We start from the raw sequence: 18,646 nt of genomic DNA, 5'->3' as shown, positions 1-18,646 counted from the left end.
GGAATATTCCAGAGCAGCACTGTTCAGAACCAGAATGAAAGGAGGGGGAGAAAAAAAAACAACAATTCCCAGCATGCTTGTTGCCATTCTATGTGAGGCAGGTACTAAACTATCATCTCCATAGTAACCCAGCAGAACTTGTACTGCCCAGCAACCATCAACAAAAGGTGATCAAACCAGGGACAGGGGAGAATTGCACGGCAAATATTTCATTTTGCAAGCTCTTCCTGCTGCCCAGGATAGAAAATCCAGGGCTAACAATACACTGTATGATATATGTTTTCACCCAAGGCTTTCCTTTTTGGTACAAGATCCTCGGATGCTACCAGGACCAATCAGGACACATTCCATCTCATCAGGCTGGAACGGCAGCTAAAGGCTTTCAGAAGGCTTGAAACATGGAGCCATCCCTCAATCATTCAGTACGCAGTACCTCTCTCGCAGTAGGGCTGCCCCTCTTCTATGTAGAAGGCACGATTGCGGATGGGTGTTCTGCAGGCAGCGCAGACAAAGCACTGAACGTGCCAGGTCATCTTCAGAGCATGCATAATTTCCTAGAGCAATACACAGGAATGTGAGTCACTCCAGTGAATGGATGCACTTTCTTGGCCAATATGAGGAGATAATTAGGGAAAAAAGAGCTTTATGGAGCACTTAGCATTGAACATGCTGTACAGCCATCATCTTGATAATCCTAGGCCAGGATATGCTCAGGGAAGAGGCTGGAGTAAACAGGAGATTGATAAATATGCCTGGAGAAAGACAGACCAGGAAGTTCTAGCTTATAGCTCTGAATCTTCCAATAGTTTAGCACTCACTTCTGTTCCAGGCCTTGACAAAACAACCATATTACTCTCTCCTATGGCATGAACCACCCTTGAATTAATACAATGTAAGCTTAAAAGAGCCGAGGTGGCGCAGCAGTTAGAGTGCAGTACTGCAGGCCACTTTAGCTGACTGTGTTCAGCAGGTCAGCGGTTCAAATCTCACTGACTCAAGGTTGACTCAGCCTTCCATCCTTCCGGGGTAGGTAAAATGAGGACCCAGATTGTTGGGGGCAATGTAAATATATATATACATTGCTTACTGGTGTACACCGCTTAGAGAGTGCTTGCACTTAAAGCGGTATATAAGTCTCATAAAATAAATAAATAAGGGTGGCCCTCCAGTTCTTGCTGGACTTCCAACTCTCATTGGCTCAGCCAGACTGACTAAAGAACTGGAAGGAAGGGAACTGTAAGTCAGGAACAGCTGACAGGTTAAGAGTCATCAGGCTTTCCTAAGTGTCCCTAACTTACAGCATACCCGAAGCTGTAACCTGCTACCCCAAAGGCCACGTTTCACCTGAACTCACCCCTGTAATCTTCTTCTTGCACTTGGCACAATTGGGGGCAAAGCGCATGTCGTAGCACTTGGGGCAAAAGATGGAGCCCTTTTCCTCAAAAAAGCCACCCTCATCAAGCATCTTCCTGCATTGTGAGCAGGTGAACTCTTCTGGGTGGTAATAGCGCCCCAGAGCCATCAAGTAACGCCCCCTGTTGGAAAGCAAAGAGAAAGGGTTGGTGGAGGATTAGCAGCAACGCTCTTCAGTTGCGGTCTCACCAGCCTCCATTACGCACATTGCAGGAAGCCAAAAAGCACACTTCTGAGACTCCACTTCACAGATATTCAATCCTCATTAGCAAAGGCAATTCGTACATTTATCTCCTCAATCAAGTGATGAGAGAGAAAAGAGAGGAACAGCAGGCCCCACTAGATGCTGCTAAAGTACAATCACCAGCATTTCTAACCGCTGGCCATGTTGGCTGGGCTGCTGGAGCTATAATACAGCAGCAGGGGGAGACCTCAATGAGTCCCCCACCCTAGATGAAAAACTCCATGGCTTACCTGATGATTTTGTTGCACTGATAGCAGATGGGTGTTTTGCTAGCACTCTCCGGGGCTTGCTGTGCTGCCTGGACAATAGAGTTGCGGTTCTGCACAGGCGTTGGGGTGGCTGGCTGGCTGTGCGTGCTCAGCACAGTGCTAGTTTTATCTGGTGCATATCGCTCAGCAAAGGAAGGATCCACAGCCCAGGGTGGACGACTAGAAGGTCCTGTGATAGGTGCAGGCTTTGGAGCAGTAGAGCCTGGAGGGATTACACAAGGTATCTGGCACTTCACATTTTATGGGGTGTTTGTGTGATCCAAACTGGGCAAGGCTAATGCTATGATTCTATGTGGGTCACTGGGAATACCTTACCCTTCAGCTTTTCTTAAGGGAAGCAAATAAATCTGCTTCTAATCTATGCATGCACAAAGAACAATTAAAAATTAGCTCAGTGTTTTACAGAGTTGAAAGCTGTAGCAGCTTCCACAATCAGGAAAGGACATTCCTTTGAGGTTTCCCCCCCACCCACCCACCCCTCATCTTTCCTGCTGAGGGACCACCATTCCAGCTGCCTTTCTCCCTAGCATGCAAGGCTCCTGCTTACCATATTCAGGTTCCACTGTCAAGACGGGTGCAGAAGGCAGATCTGGCATGGAGACCTGGCTACAAAATAACCAATTAGTTCCAAATGACCTGGCCTTTTACCTTATACTCAAGCAGAGGCTGGCCCTTCATATACACTTAACAGAGGAGAGAACCCAACCTAAATTCTTAGGCTTGGGGGGGGGGGCTTCCCCATTCCCCAGGCAGGAATTAAAACCAGGACAAAGAAAGCATAGGCTGCGTTCTCTGTGTAGCAGTGACCCCTGTTGGCTGGTTTGGTTCCCCAATACAGTAGAGGTAAAGGAAGGGGAGTCCATGAAACTAAATGGCAAGTGTCAGTTCTGAGCCCAGAAAGTCCAAAGCTGGCTGAGAAGAAAAGTATTCTTCCAACTTATGTGGAAAGGTGGCTTCCTTCTTTTGTCCTCCACAGGACCAAGGAAAAGTTCAGTTTAACTAGCCTCAAAAGAAGGTTTAAAGAACTACTGTACACAGCGCTGAGGGCAGGGACTGTTGTCTCCACATACACTCAGAAGAAAGAACATTTATTCCTCTATGTAGGTTCCCTTCCTAAAAAGAGACACAGGAAACAACAGCCAGCTCTTCTCCAAGCCCACCATGTTCCTCCAGGGCAGTCAAGATTGAGTCAAAGGCTGTAGGGGAAAGTGTGTATCTTGCACGCTTATAAAGGAAACTTCTCTTAAATAGTTGTTCTGTTGGGGCAGTTCCTGAGTCATTAAACAGTGATATAGAAACAGTGCCTGGTATTAATGTTGTAGAAGAGCAAACTCCACTAAGGTTCCCTGCAGGAGGTAGTAGGACTGTCCCACTCAGGTGGGTTAGCAGAATTGAAGATCCTGATCAAAACAAGGCACAGAACGTTATCCAGTACCTCTGATTGAAGGCATTTGCGACTAGGTCAGGAACAACAGTAGTTGGCAACTTATACTTACACTTAAGCTGTGTGTCCGGTGTAACTGTCAGGAGGCAGCTTTGTAAAAAAAAAACCAAGCTGCTTGAAAGCACCCACAGAACACTCCATCTTTTCGGAATCATACTGGACTGATGCTGAACTATATTCTTAATATTTTAAGAAAATTAGCCAACCCAGTTCTTGCTACCTTTATCTCTCTTTGACGATTACATGCTTTTTGTGCTTTTTGTGATATCTGATAAATTATGTGTGGTATCTGATAAAGTATGTTGGGAGGACAGGGTGAGGATGTAATGTATACTTTGGTACAGCTTCGTGCTGTTTTCACATACAACTCTAGTCAGTGGTGTTTCAATGGGATCATATGCCCACCCCAAACCAACAGGATAATAGGACCATGCTAGATTTCCCCAGATGTTCAGGCCTTGTGCCTGAAAAAAAGGACATCCAGCTTATACATAGATCATTGAGTAGAAATAAATCATCAGTGTAGAGCTTAGGGGGACATTTCAAGGCCAAATGTTACCGCAGGGAGGTCTGTGGCAGAGAAGAGATGAAATCAAGTGGCAGTTTGTGTTTGTGTGATGAATCACAGAGGAAGCCACCTCAGCCCTGAAGCCAGCCTTCCCCAGCAGATGATCCAGGAGGAAGAGAGCAAGATGCTACCTGCACTTCAGCAGAAAATGTGGCCTGCAAGGAGCAGTGGGCCTGCATCGGAACAGAAGCTCACCAAAAATAGAAAGATAATGAACTGAAGAAATGTCAAATGAAGTAAAGAGGCAGAACACACTCCTGGAAGGGAAACTAAAACACAGATATCCCAGGATACTCATCAATTATTTCCTTCCCCTTTCTTAAGATATCTAGTTGGGGTGAGCTGAAAGAAAACACCTCCTCAGGGTCCAAGTGCACAGCCACCGCCCCCACCCATCCCATGCAACGACAACTGTGGTATGTGATTTTATTTAAACTCTACCATTCTGATTGAAAGTGATGGACTGTAGATCTGAAAATGATCACACACACCTTTAAAACACACAGGCAACGTTTCTTCACATCAGAGACTGTCATGTTTGAGGAATCTCACATATTTGTATCACCAGGCTCTCTCTCTCTCTCTCTCTCTCTCTCTCTCTCTCTCTCTCTCTCTCTCTCTCTCTCTCTCTCTCTCTCTCTCTCTCTCTTTCTCTCTCTCTCTCTCTAACAGATTGTTCCTCACACTTAACCCCCACCTGCAGTGAAAAGTGGCACAGCTCAGCAAGATCTGCCCCACATCCTCCCAGGCTGAAGAAAACAACGGAATGTTGCCACCTTACAGAGGCTGTGTAGTGGTTTGTTCTGCTCTACATCAAGGGACTTTGTCCTTTTCTTTAAAAAAAAATCCACATTTACCTCTACTCATACAATGATTTGCCCAAAGGGTATTTTTTCTATCTCTGTTCCATGACAAGAACAGAAGGCTCAACCACCATCCTGTTTCTTACTCACTACCTAATAATGTAATCCTCAGAAAACAGTCCACAGAGGAAAGGGGGGGGGAAGAAAACTCCAGATTGCTGATTGGTTTCTGCCCCCAAAGATGCCAAGATAAAACAGCATCTGAAAATACTTATTTCTTAAATATATATACAGCCATAACTTCCAAAGACTCACAGCTATTAGCAGCACAACAAAAACCAGACAAAATAATTAAAATATCCCTAGTAAAAAAAATAAATATAAAGAAAATGAGGAAAGAAACAGTAATCAAGTCATAAACAACAGTCTATTGTTCATTAATTTATGGAAGGCTACCACAGACAGAACTAATCTAGAATAATCCAGAATACTTGTATGAGTACTAAGAAGTGTCTCCTGGACTTCATCTCATAAATATGGGATTCTATCAATATATTTCCCCAGGATAGTTGTATTACATAGGTCAATTTTAGTTGGAGAAAATGGTTTCGCAAGATACCAAAGTGGCAAGCTATTAAGTATTTTACAATGTAGGTTAAAACCAGCAGTTCGTCCTCCACTCATAGCACAGATATAATATGCTCATGCCCCCCACAAAGGCAGATACCAAATGGACCACTGTGTTCGAGCCAACTGCAGTTACTGAGTGGTCTTCAAAAGCAATCCATGCAGATCACATTGCAGTATTCCAAACAAGCATTAACAAGGGCCCAAGTTTCCCTCATGGTCCACTCAAGATAGGGTTACGATTGGCATACTAAATGAAGATACAAACCTCTCCTAACCACAACTAATTACATCTGCCCATCTCATCCAGCAGAAGGTTTCCAAAATATAGATCTCCTTCAAGCATAGTGCTCCGTCCCCTGTCCCTCCCCAAGAAAACACTGGAACCAACGAAGAACCTCAGTGAACAAACAGCAACTTCACCAGTGGATTCATCTTTAACCTTCTGTTTTATTCTATGCAGGACGCAAAACCACCAGACATCAGGACAAGGCTTCAGTGGCATCTCTGGCAGGCCCAGGGTAGTAATGTACAATTAAGTATCATCTGCATATTTACTATCTCACCTCTGAACAGTGGATTACCTTTTCCAGTAGCTTTATGTTAATGCTGAAGAGATTGCAAAAGACCAAACCTTGTGCCACCCTACAAGAGAATGATTATTGACTCAAACCATTCTCTTAATGTCAACCAACTGGAATTGAGGAAGAAACAGTACCACTATAAACAGTGCTTCTACTCCCCACAATTAACAGTCCTGAAGCCACAAAAAAGTCTCTAAAAGGATCATGAAGGATGCACCACTTCCGTGCAAATCTCAATAAAATCATGGCCAACTCCAGCTCTGTTCTATGCTCAAAACTAACCTTTAACTGAAATACATTCAAATAATCTGCTTCTACTGGACTGGTCTTCAATGAATCCTTGACAAACATCTTCCCAGTGAGCTGGACTAGAACAGATAAACAAGCACCCAAAGGTACAAGAACATGAGAATTACTGTGGAAAAGCTAAGAAACTATTGCAAAACAATTCCAGCAATTTCTACTTGTAGTCCAATCAATATTTAAATTCTTGCATCTTTCTCCTACCTGCTCAGTATACATGCCTGCAAGAGACTCTCTTTCGGGTGGAATGGGAAGTTTCCATTTGATCCATGTTTTGATGTGGTATCAAGTTGTTTGTTTTTGATTGGTATCAAGTTGTTTGTTTTTGATTGTGTGAGAACTGTTCCCAACCACCCACTCAAAAACCTTCCCTAAAAGGAGGTGTCAAATAGCTGTCAAAAATAACCAGATACTGTACGGGCACAATCTATTAAGGAGAGGCTCCACAAAAGCCTCCTTCAAGACTGCTGGCATTGTCATCTTCCAAATCCAGCCAGTTATGCCCCCACCAATACTGTAGGTCAAAAGGATATGGTAAGGTGTCACCTGAATCACCTCACTGGACATCACCCATAAAGAGTCAAAACGTCAGCAACTCTGAGTAAATATATCAGAAAATGCTGTGTGAAACAGCTACAATGGCCAGGAGGGAACTACACCTATTCATGCTCCCCAAGAGAGACCTAGACATACAAAATGAAGCTTCTAATCAATAGCCCACCTATGCCAGTTTGGTCTAGTGCAGGGGTAGGCAACCTCGGCTCTTTTATGACTCGTGGACTTCAACTCCCAGAATTCCTGAGCCAGCCATGCTGAGGGAAAAAGGAGAGGTTTCCATGCTTAGCCATGCTGGCTCAGGAATTCTGGGAGTTGAAGGCCATGAGTCATAAAAGAGCCAAGATTGCCTACCCCTGGTCTAGTGATTAAGGCATCAGGCTAAAAAGCAGAGACGGTGAGTTCTAGACCTCCCTTAACCATTAAAGCCAGCTGGGTGCCTTAGGCGAGTCATTCACTCACTCTCTCCTTAACCCAGCTCACCTCGCAGGGGTGTGATTGTGAGAAAATAGAAAGAGGAGGATATGTTGCACATGTTCACCACCTTGAACTATTTATAAAAATAACAAAGACAGGATATAAACAAACAAATGTTACAATGGAGAGCTGCACTTTTTTACTGCCATGATAAAGGTTTGAGTTTGAGCTCCCACCCATATACTCAGGTTGGGTCCTTGTTTTTCTCCGTCAACACTCCCAAATGTCACATTTTCTGCTTCATCTCTCCCAGAGTTCCTCAATAATTTAAGATATACTCTAGGAGTAGTGAATACAGTCTTGTCAAGAGTCTGAATCACCTCTTGATGCCTGGCAATAAATGAAACTGCCTATCAGGTGCAGAGAAATTTCTCAAGTACCTCCCAGAAGCCTGCCTTGGACAGACCATTTTAATAAGCTACAGCGTCCGCAGAAGTCCTCAATAGCAGTACATCTCAAATGGACCAGGAAACGATCTGATCACAACAAAGAGATAGATACGCCCTCCACATCTGGATCACAGCCCAACCGTTTTGAGGAAAATTAATGTTCAACATAGGCCAATCTGCATGCATAGGAGCAGTGATTATTTGAGACAAGCCTATGGTTGCCAGTTGCCACAGAGGCCAGCAATTCTCTAGTTCTTCCAGACCTAACCCTTAGAGCAGGGGTAGGCAACCTTGGCTCTTTTATGACTCGTGGACTTCAACTCCCAGAATTCCTGAGCCAGCTATGCTGGCTCAGGAATTCTGGGAGTTGAAGCCCACCAGTCATAAAAGAGCCAAGGTTGCCTACCCCTGCCTTAGAGCAGAGACTGATGTCAACCAGCACCAGAAAGTTAGAAAATTCCAAGCTTACAAGTGAACAGAGACTGCTTTCCCAACTGCATCCTAAGTGACCTTTCAGATGACACATAGGCTGATACTCCAGTGAAGAACAATTGCTCACCCACGGCTTGGCTTAGTTCACCAGTGACTCCGCATCTCCAGTTTCAGTAGCCTATACAGTAATAAATAGCCGGGAGCCAGATATGAGAATAGAAGCATTTATTTTTTACTACAAAATGGAAAGTAGTAAGCGAGTCTCCATCTAGACTGCAAAGTCTTGACTACATTTCAGGCACTCAACAGTAGGCGGCTATAGCACTGTACAGATAATTCTGTATCATGCACATAGGCCAAACATAGACAAAACTCTTACAACAAGGATTGTAGTCAACAGAGGAGCATGTAACATGCCCTCCATTAGGGAAAAGGACATTCTCGATGCAGAAAGAGAGACAGAGCAATTCACCCCTTTTCCTGAGTCTGCTCTGATCCCAGCAAGAGCATCTGTATGGCACTTCTCAAACAGGGTTGGGTTTTTGTTTTTGTTTTTTTGCAAATTAAGGTGCCTGGGTATAGATCAAGTGCAAAATAGACATCTCCAATCAAATTACGGGCAGCAAGATAATTTTGCAATCTCTCAAGATCTCAACAGCCCACCCAGAGAGGAATGTCTACCCTTCCCTGAAGGTAGCAAACAAACCAACACTCATAGCCAAGGGAGCAAGGAGAGGAAAAGGATAACCATGGCAGGGTGGAAGACTGGAGGGAAGACCCATTTTCTCTAACAGTTGTGGAGAGGCAGAAGGAGAGGGGTTATCTGGAAAAGAGTGTTTCTCCATTTCCAGTCCAGTGCTGAGAAACTATATCAGAAAGTGGCAAAGGTAGACTGTACAGCCCTTACTGTTCCAAGATTCTATGCCGCCCAAGGAGATTTTTGAGTTGGTTAAACTGAGAGCTACCTGTGCAGGTATTGGAGACTAAGACCAAGGTTCAAACACGAATTACACTACTGTGTTTCCTTGGGCCAGTCATTCTTCCTGCACCCAGCCCTGCATTATGAGGAAAGGGCAGAGAGCCAGCCATGCATGTGATCTTACATTCCTTGGAAGGAGGCTAGTTTATAAATGTCATAAATGCCTAAACAAAAACAAATGGCTAAAAATGCCCCCTTTTCCTGTAATGCTTGTTCAGGAGGGAAAATTTTGACAGCTCGTAAAAACAAGGCGCAGCCTGAGAAATCCAGATGATCTTTCTTGCATTGGTAGAAAATGCCAGCTGTATATGGGTACATGCTGTTTCTTAATTCAGGAAATAATTCCCACTTCAGTGGAAATAGCTTCCTTGCATCAGAACCTTTCTTTAAGGTGGGGAAACTAGCCCTCCTCTCCAATGGTAAAGCTGGATCCTAAAGTTTCTTTCCGTAGGTGCAGGAAGTGAGGCGTGGAATTCAAAGTGCGAGTCTGTAAAACAAAAGTCTCCTGCTTATTTCTCATCCCTAACTAAGTCATTCTCCAGCACAGATCAATCGTTACATTCCAGGAGTTGGGGGGGGGGAGGGACTTCCTATATTCAAGTTACACTCAACAGCCGGAAGGAAGCAGGCAGAAATCTGCCTTCCCTATAACATCTGCATGGGCATACAATCAACAGAAGGGCTGAGTCAGAAGAGCAAGACAAGATCAGTCTACACATCCTAGGAGAGCACATTCAGAGAGGTAGCTGATCGCTGGTGGTGCCAGTCACGCAGGTGAGTGTAACGGGGGCTCTGGAGTTCCTGGACAAATTTTTCTCTGGAAAAAGAAAATGAAAGGGAAGACAGACAGTGGAGAGGAAACAGTAATGAGGGGGGGGGGAGGAAGAGGAGAGAGAAACAGAGCGCATGCAGAACACGCGTCACACAATGCCCAACCTGTTTCGATGGTACCCCATCCTCAAGGAGGAAAAAAAGGACTTCTCTCTCCCTCTCTCCCCCCCCCTCTCTTTCCCCCAGCAGACAATAATGCTGTGAAGCAAGTTATTCATACACCACCTCAAATCAGTAACAATTAAACAACAATTTAAGCCAGGGGTAGGCAACCTCGGCTCTTTTATGACTCATGGACTTCAACTCCCAGAATTCCTGAGTCAGCCTAGCTGACTCAGGAATTCTGGGAGTTGAAGTCCATGAGTCATAAAAGAGCCGAGGTTGCCTACCCCTGATTTAAGCCATTAGCTTATGATCTAGTCTGTCATGTGAACCCAGAAAACTGGCTTGATAAATCATGGTTAACTATGGATGTATTGTACGAACTATTTGTGATAAGAGAGAAAAAGTATCTCTATAAGCAAGTCTGAAACCCTAAACTTATCTCAGCTGGCATCCCTATAGCACTTAAGGAACTCCAGCAGAAATCCTCCATCTAACCCTAAGAAATCCACGCCCCAAAGGTCTGGCCCTTCTTACCTGGCCGCCTTAAGATGCTCGTCATCTGGGTCTCGCACTGGCAGCAGCAGAAGGAAAGGAGAAAGAGAGAGAATCAGAGTTTGGGCCAATCAGGTTGGCAGATGGAAAGAAAAAACAAGATTTAATTAGGACTATCCCCAAGAGAGATGGGGTCTGAGCATAGTAGTTGGGGTGAGGGAAGCAGAAGGAGATGCCTGCAGAACATTTAGCTGCATCCCCAGACAGATTGCATAAGGCCAAGGGGGCATCCGCAGGAATACAAGGGAGGAGGAGGAGGAGGAGGAGGGACAATGCAAGCATCTCACACTGACCATGGAGACTGAGCGAGAGAAGGACCAGAGCTGTCACCAAAACTCAGGCACCACTGCACCCGTTTCTTGAAGGGGCAGATCTGAAAAGCTTGCAATTTCTCCTGAGTCTCTACTGGGAACTGGCCACTGTCAGGGATGGGAAAATTGCCATGGCCCTTAAATAGTTTCCACCGAAGGGGCACTTACTGAATTCTGTTCCTGTGAGATGGGCCAGAATGCGGAAGGAAGGAGACTGAGTAGTCCCAGTCCGTGGTCGCCAGTCCTCTGTGTCCTCAACAAGTCTCTTTTTACTGGCATCGCTGGGAAAGAAAGCCGGCAGGCTCACCAGCCGCAGAGAGTGCCTACAAACAGACCAGGGCACTCAGCCAGAACTGCACTAAAAAGAGAAGTTGCCAGCCATGTATTGCACACAAACACACACACATACACACAGCAATGAATCAAGACAAGGCCACTCTAAAGGGCCGGATAAACAGCCTGTCCTTCAGAAGTAATAATGAGATCCTGAAGCTCACCCCATCCGTCTGTCCACAGTGGTTAATTTTCTGTAGCTAAAGAAATACATCAGCTAGAATTGCAGATGGCTGACAGTCCAGAGAGTCACAATCTTAACGGATATGAAGGGTGAAGGCTCCGAAGACTGCTTTTAATATCCTTCCCCGCTCCCGTGATTCTACTTACTGGGAGGAAGGGAGACTAGGCGGACCATACTCTGGGAGGAAATAGGAAGCTCTCATATTTGCACTTCCTTCAAGCAGAAGGGAAACCTTTTCATCAGGGGGCTGATCACCTGACTAGGGAAGGCTAGAGAGCTGGTATGTCACTGTTAGCATCAGTGGCAAATTATTTTCTAAACGCTGTTCAGCAGTGAACATAGATGGGCTCTGAGGAGCCGCACACAGCTGACTATCCCTGATGTAAAGCTGCAGACATTTTCTCACTTCTGATTAGGATGTACTGCTTCCGAATATGAAGGCGCTGATTAGGGAATATAAGTGGTAGCTGTGAAGTGACTTATTCTAGGTCCTTTCTTATCAATGTCTTCAGCCCTTTCTGTGGCCATTTTTAAAGCCAACCCTTAAAATATAGAGTGTCTGCCTGTACAGCTCTTACTGTGAACTAAATCTCATTTTGTTTTGTCCCGACTAGTTTTTAAACGTCAGCAAAGTTCAGACCTTGTTTTTTTTCTTTTTTCCCTAACCCAATCAATGCATGGAAATCCTTCTGCAGGCCAGAATAAGGGGAAAATGTGTGCCAGAACAGCCAGCAGATTGTAAGAAATTCCTTCAAAAATCCCGAGAAGCAAAGAAAGACTATTTGTGTGGGGCTAAGGGTGTGTGAGTGTGGGGTTTATGTGGGTGTGTCCTGGCAACCCCCATCTACAGAAAGGCTACAAAAAAACTAGTGCTTCCTACCCTGAACACCACCAAAAACCTTCTGGTTGTCTGCTGTAAACGCAACAGCCATTCGGAATTGTAAATTGCAATCTGGCTGGAGGGTGGGAAGGAGGGAGGGAGGGAGGAGGGAAAGAGGGAGGACGCTTCACAGCCTTCAAGGCCTGGCTGAGGCTCCCCATTTGACGGAGGGGAACTATAAACCCAAGGACATGCAAAGCAGTACAGGTAGAGCAGTGTTTCCCAAACTTAACAATTTTAAGGCATGAGGACTTCAACTCCCAGAATTCCACAGCCAGCAATGCTGGCTGTGGAATTCTGGGAGTTGAAGTCCACATGCCTTAAAATTGTCAAGTTTGGGAAACACTGAGGTAGAGAAAACAGGACAATCAAAGAAAGCAGGAACACTTTAATCCTCACCTAAAGAATGGCTCAAGAGAGAGGTACCTGAAAATATCTGATCCCACAAAGGAATCACCTCAAGAGGGAAAACTGGATTTTCTTTTGAGGACTGGAAAACAGTAATCAGTTAAACTGTAATCAAGAGTTAAATAAGAACTGCTTCATGGGATGGTGTGTTGATTCTGAGTTAACAAAGCACTGAGTTTGTTAACAGGACTGCTCCAGTGCTGTTAGATTAGGCAGTCACAGGGCTAGCTGGACTAATGTTTGGCTTTGTAAGAGATAGGCCTTGAATCCTGAGCTTCCATGTCATAAAGTGGCCTAGTTTGCCAGGTGACACTCTAATATATCCTCTTAACCCGAGGTTTTGGGGTTTTTTTAAATACTTGAATTGTAGCCATGGGTGTCTCAGGGGTTGTTCCCCGCAACTTTTGGGAGGAACATTTGCAAGCTATGAGGCAAGAACATCCACATGCAGTACAAACATTACTGACATAGCCATCCTAGCCCTGGACTCTATTCCCAAGTCTTACTGGTCCTCCAGGTAGTAATCTCCATAATCAGGTGGTGGGTTATCTGCAGGCACCGCCTTCACCTCAGGTGGGTGAGCAATCACCCTGAGGACAGGAATAGCAAAGAATAAGAGAAAGCAAAGTACCAGTCAGGTAAGAAAATATTATTCCCTCCCAACACAGCAAGAACATTCACAAGTCTGCTGCTCGTAGGGAGCAGTTAATGTCCCTGGAGATATCTGCAGCTTCCCTGCAGAGGAGAGAAGCCACAAGCTCCCTGCCAAATTTAGCACCAATTCCTCACCCTTATCTAGGTCAGGCAGTCACAGTTATAGATGAATGTAGACTAGGAAGAGGTGCACCAGACTGCTGTCCCAGCCGCAGGCAGAAGCACCAGAACCCTCTTTTAAAAATCAAACCTTTTTTGTAACTTTAACCTTAGGGTAATATGGTTTCTTGCCATATAAAGAGGTCTTTTCACCTCCAATTATTCCAATTCCCAGGAAAATGGCAAAAACAGGACCTTCCTGCATGAAGAGGATTTGATCAAGAAGGTGCAAATGAATTTTGCTTTTCTTGCTAGGTGAAAACAGCCCATCTAAGCCCATTGTGAGCTTTGAAGCTCTCTGTCCCCCTCCCATCAAAACAAACTTAGGATTTCTTTGAGAGGAGAATTCCCCACTCCTTTCACCAGCATACTCCACCCCCCAAAAATGGGGTGATCGGGGAAAGGAGAAACCTGACATGGAAAAACATCATGCAAATTAGCAAAAAGGCTACAGAGAAGACCAAAAGCTTACTGACTTGTCAGGATTCTGTGCCTGCAGGAGAGAAAAAGAGGGAAAGAGAAAAAAGACAGGAAAGGCAGACAGATTAGAATCAAAAGCAGAGAAAACAATGCTCCCCTACTCTCTGAGTAGGCAACAGGTGGCCTTCGATCAGAGCATCCACAAGGGAGTCAAAGCAGCAGAATGGCAGGCACAACCAGCTGATTGAAGCCCAGCCCTTTTTAACATGCACTGCAGGCAAGTAAAAAGGAGCAAGGCTGTGATCACCCATTTTGATTTCATTGACACCCCTTCCAACGCTGGATCCCCCTACTTGTTATCTCTAATATGACATCCATCTTAACCAGGAACTGAAACCTCAGCATATTTGGAGGGCTCCAATTTGAGAAAGAGTATATTAAATCATGACAGGTATAATCACCAATCATCATAGACTACAACGGTGATGGCGAACCTTTTAGAGACCGAGTGCCCCAAAACCACCCCTGCCGCCCCCTGCTCCGCTCGCACCCCGCCTGCCCGCAGGGCCACCCACCGCCTCCACTGCCCGCCACAGATCGCCCAGGCGGCCCTGCAGCACCATTGCAGCCATGCCTTCTGCCCGCACCCCGCATCAGCATGCGAAGGAGCATGAGGGCAGAGTCTTGTCCCGGCTGCCATGTTCTTGGCTGCGCTATTCCGCGCAGGCTGAGCCTGGGGATGACTCTCCTCCAGGGGGGCTGCTGGTGAGGAGGGGGCCGCAGGGGGAGGTGGGGCTGGGGCGACAGCACGCGTGCCCACAGACAGGGCTCCAAGTGCCACCTCTGGCATGCGTGCCATAGGTTCGCCATCACTGGCCTACAACAATGCTGAGTAAGCATGTTGTGTGGTGCAATCCCAAACAAAAACTAGAACAAGAGTCTCCCATCCAAAGAAAAAAACCCTTACTTTCTAAAAATTCTCCAAACAAATTAAGAGTAGTCCTCACTAGTTATATTTGCATACAAGTGACAGAAAGTTTATAGAAGCCCTTTACTGAAAACTACAAAGAAAGACCTGGTCAGTTCACCACTGAGTCTTCACAACTTCTTCTGTACTAGAAATTGTTGCACAGAAAGCTATCCCTTGCTAGGGAAATGAAATAATGCTGAAACAACTAAGTATTCTCATTATCCCACCAGTACCACTAATTAGCTTAAATAAATAAAGTAAGAAACCAGCTGAATACACCTAGGTAGAAGAGCTCGCCTAAAGCATCTTTATTTTCAGCAACCTCTGAACTGCCAACAACTTGCATGCAGTTAAGCACTTAGGGTTGTCTTCCACACTTTAGCAGCTCATCCTGGCAGAAAAAGCAAGCCAACATTGCTGATTCCAAGCATATTCTTTTCCCCTCTCCTTTTCCAAAGTTTATTAATTTTACCGAATTAATAAATCCCCATCCATCCTGCATCCACTTACATTTACCCTATTTTATAAAGACAGGCAATAATGAATGTGTAGATGCAGCTGACTAGCTATAATATGCTACCATTACAATCAAACTATCTGAGATAAGAATTATTTGCGATTGGTTGGTAAAAAGAATTACATGTACAATAGAACATTTTCCCTGGGACATTGCATTATATTTCCAAATTCATCTATTGGGTTTTCCAGAACATGTAAGAAGATTCAATTTTAAAAAGTGAGTTGTTACGATTAAAATCACAATTTACTGGGCTGCCAGTCTGACATTCTGGACTGAATGAACATCATTAAATTGGGGAATGGTTTCACTTAGGAATTGCAATATCTTTTTCCAGCCACAAGAGGTCACTGCAACATTAGAGGTTTACATTTTTCAATGGGGAGGAGGGGCATTCTTACCCACCAGGTGCCCCTCAGTGGAAAGCCACACATGCACAAGTTTGCATCCACAGGTGTCTAGAGGAGGGCCAGTGTGCAGAGTTTCGCAATCACATCACTACTCCACCCTCACCCCATCCCAGATGGTCAGAAGCACAGCAACATACCCATTGTGCTGTGTGGTGCAGACGGATGCAGGAGGTACATACTGCACGGGTTTCGTCACCCGCACGGGCTGAGTGCTTGGAGCAGGGTTAACTCCAAAGGGCCGGGCTGTCTTGTTGAGGGCAGAACTGGGAGTGAAGTTATATTTGGGGACCTGAGAAGAAGGGAGTGCGTCCTAGATAAAACACAAAACAACAATGCCCAAGCTGGCATGGCAGGCAGCATGCAAGAGCACTCAATAATCAGGCAGAGCCAGAGGCCACAGTGTCCTGGATGGAAGCCAGGCCATTCTTTGAGCACCAAGGCAATAAATACAAGCTGGCACAGAGCAGCTGCAACGTAAGCCAGTGGTCCATCTCTCTCTGCCTCTGTTTATTCCTAAAAGGGCACTGCCTTGTTCAGCAAATCCCTTCAAGGGCAGAAAGGGCCCCTCTATGGCTGCCCAGAGGGTTTGCAGGGAAGCAATCAAGGTAATCAATTGCTTTCCATCCAAACAGCGGAAACAGACGTTTACACGGGCACATGCTGACGGGCACATGCTGACGTTTTAAGGAGCAAAACCAAACCATGCAAGTCTCTTTCTGTAAGCCTCATCTCGTTTCCCTCTTCCACCAATGGACCTGACAAAATGAATGGGGTCTTCCAGGGCAGCCCTACCAAGATCTTGGAGAGGCCAGGATCTGACCATTTGCCTCACTACTGCAAGAAGCAAAGACCCTGATTCAGGGATCAACATGCCCCCCCCCACTTGTAGCTTCGAGCTTATATCCCCATTTGTCCTTGAGAATTGTACACAGCTACACCAGGATAATGCCCAAATCCAATTTCTGACTTCTGAAGTACAATTTAAAAATAAGCTAACAATGAGCAGTGAGCTGGAAATTCAGGAAGGGGGGGGGAAGGGACTGTGTTCTATAGTTCTTTAAATTGCCATCCTATATCAGAACATCACACTTAGATAAAATTAAAACATCAGATTAATTCTAATTCTTAGATTAATTCTAAGAAAGAGTATAAGGAGAGGAGAATTTATTTATTTATATACTTGGTAGTCCTCAACATACAAACATTCGTTTAGTGACTGTTTGAAGTTACAATGGCACTGAAAAAAGTGATTTATAATCAGTTTTCACACTTACAACTATCTGTTGTGGCATCCCCGTGGTCACGTGATCAGAATTTGGATGCTTGGCAACTGGCATGTACTTATGACAGTTGCACTGTCTTGGGGTCATGTGATCACCATTTCTCCTCAGCTGGCTTCCCACAAGCAAAATCAATGGGGGAAGCCAGATTTACTTAATGACCGAATGATTCACTTAGCAACTGCAATCATTTGCGTAACAACAGTGGCAAAAAAAAGATCATAAAACGAGAGAGAAAAAAATCACTTAACAACTGCCTTGCTTAGCAGCAGAAATGTTGGGCTCAGCTGTGTTCACAAGTTGAGGACTATCTGTATCATATTTAGCGACCACTCATCTCCCTCATAAAATGACTCCGGGTGGTTTGCCAGATGCAAAAACAAACAAACACAGCATTTCTACTCATTGCTGAGAGATTCCAGTTGGAATTATTCAGGAACTCAGCATGGATGTCCATTTAGACCAGGGGTAGGCAACCTTGGCTCTGTTATGACTCGTGGACCAACTCCCAGAATTCCTGAGCCAGCATGGCTGGCTCAGGAATTCTGGGAGTTGAAGTCCACGAGTCGTAAAAGAGCCAAGGTTGCTTACCCCTGATTTAGACTAAGAAGGCTCTCTATATACCTCGAGACACCTATATCTATTATTCTTTTGGGTATTAAAATAACTATCTGAACAAAGATTGTCTGGCTTAGTTGCAAAATGTTGCATGATCAGAGCTTTCAAACTGTGGAATATTTTTCACACTTCTATCCAAACTATATATGGACATTTATTATCCTGCTTTTGAAACCCATTATGTAACTATGCATTGCAGTTTTCTTTGTAACTAAGAGGCCACCTCCAAACTTATTTCACAGTTTCCCAAAGAGAAGTGAGAGACACAGATAGAGACAGCCACAGACGCACCTTCTGAGGTTTGCCTAGGAGATTCTGGACTCTGCAAGAGAAAAAGGTTGTTAACAGAGGCACTGCCTAAGAAGTTGAATTCAGCTGTACAATTTACAATCAAAGCTTTCTGCAAATCAGCACCTTCGCTGCAAGGGATCTACGTTGCTGCAACCATCTGTAACCATGGAGAGCTAAAGCAAATTAGTATATGCAATGCAGCTCCTTTCACACCATAAGACATCTGGAAAGGAAGCTTTGGAAGAGAACAGTCATGAGAATTTAGATAGTTCAATGAGTGTGTCTGTTCCCCCCCCCCCCCAGACTGTCTGGAAATTCCTGCAGTGAAGAAATAGTATTTCTCCTTTGCATTCTAACCTACTCTCTTTAAAAAAAACAAAAAACGATTTCATCACTTCAGATCACTCTCTTGTAAATATCACCTTGGGTATTTGCATACTCTATGTACTTCCATACTGCCAAAAGAGTAGCAAAGATTCTATAGTCATTTAAAAACTGCCTTGGATAGCAATCATTCAGTTACCACAGTGTTGAACAAGTAATTTTGTAAGCAATCATCATTTATGTCCTTCACAGATCCACAAAGCAAAGGAAAGCTGAAGTAAGATTGTAAGCACAGTAGTGGTTTCACTTAGC

General features: G+C 44.8%; 1 protein-coding gene and 1 long non-coding RNA gene across 2 annotated transcripts in view; one reads left to right on the top strand and one right to left on the bottom strand.

Moving 5' to 3' along the window:
* Positions 1-18,646, bottom strand: part of PDLIM7 (PDZ and LIM domain 7) — a 55,122-nt gene that overhangs the window by 2,699 nt on the left and 33,777 nt on the right. The window contains exons 4-12 of the mRNA XM_039356777.1: positions 18,011-18,041; positions 16,001-16,131; positions 12,291-12,302; positions 11,055-11,167; positions 10,558-10,594; positions 2,474-2,532; positions 1,888-2,128; positions 1,355-1,535; positions 434-554 (exon numbers count right to left, since the gene is read on the bottom strand). Of these exons, the coding sequence (XP_039212711.1) occupies positions 434-554; positions 1,355-1,535; positions 1,888-2,128; positions 2,474-2,532; positions 10,558-10,594; positions 11,055-11,167; positions 12,291-12,302; positions 16,001-16,131; positions 18,011-18,041 (926 nt within the window). The remainder of the gene's footprint in view (positions 1-433; positions 555-1,354; positions 1,536-1,887; positions 2,129-2,473; positions 2,533-10,557; positions 10,595-11,054; positions 11,168-12,290; positions 12,303-16,000; positions 16,132-18,010; positions 18,042-18,646) is intronic.
* LOC120314089 lies at positions 7,128-8,747 on the top strand. The gene is made up of 2 exons (XR_005558336.1): positions 7,128-7,957; positions 8,101-8,747. It is a non-coding gene; the product is annotated as an uncharacterized LOC120314089 (long non-coding RNA).

The sequence above is a fragment of the Crotalus tigris genome, unplaced genomic scaffold (assembly GCF_016545835.1).
Source record: "Crotalus tigris isolate CLP2741 ecotype Arizona unplaced genomic scaffold, ASM1654583v1 scf7180000018829.1913635, whole genome shotgun sequence".
Classification (NCBI taxonomy): domain Eukaryota; kingdom Metazoa; phylum Chordata; class Lepidosauria; order Squamata; family Viperidae; genus Crotalus; species Crotalus tigris.
Note: the sequence above shows the minus strand (reverse complement) of the source record. Positions and strands in the feature narration are given on the sequence as shown.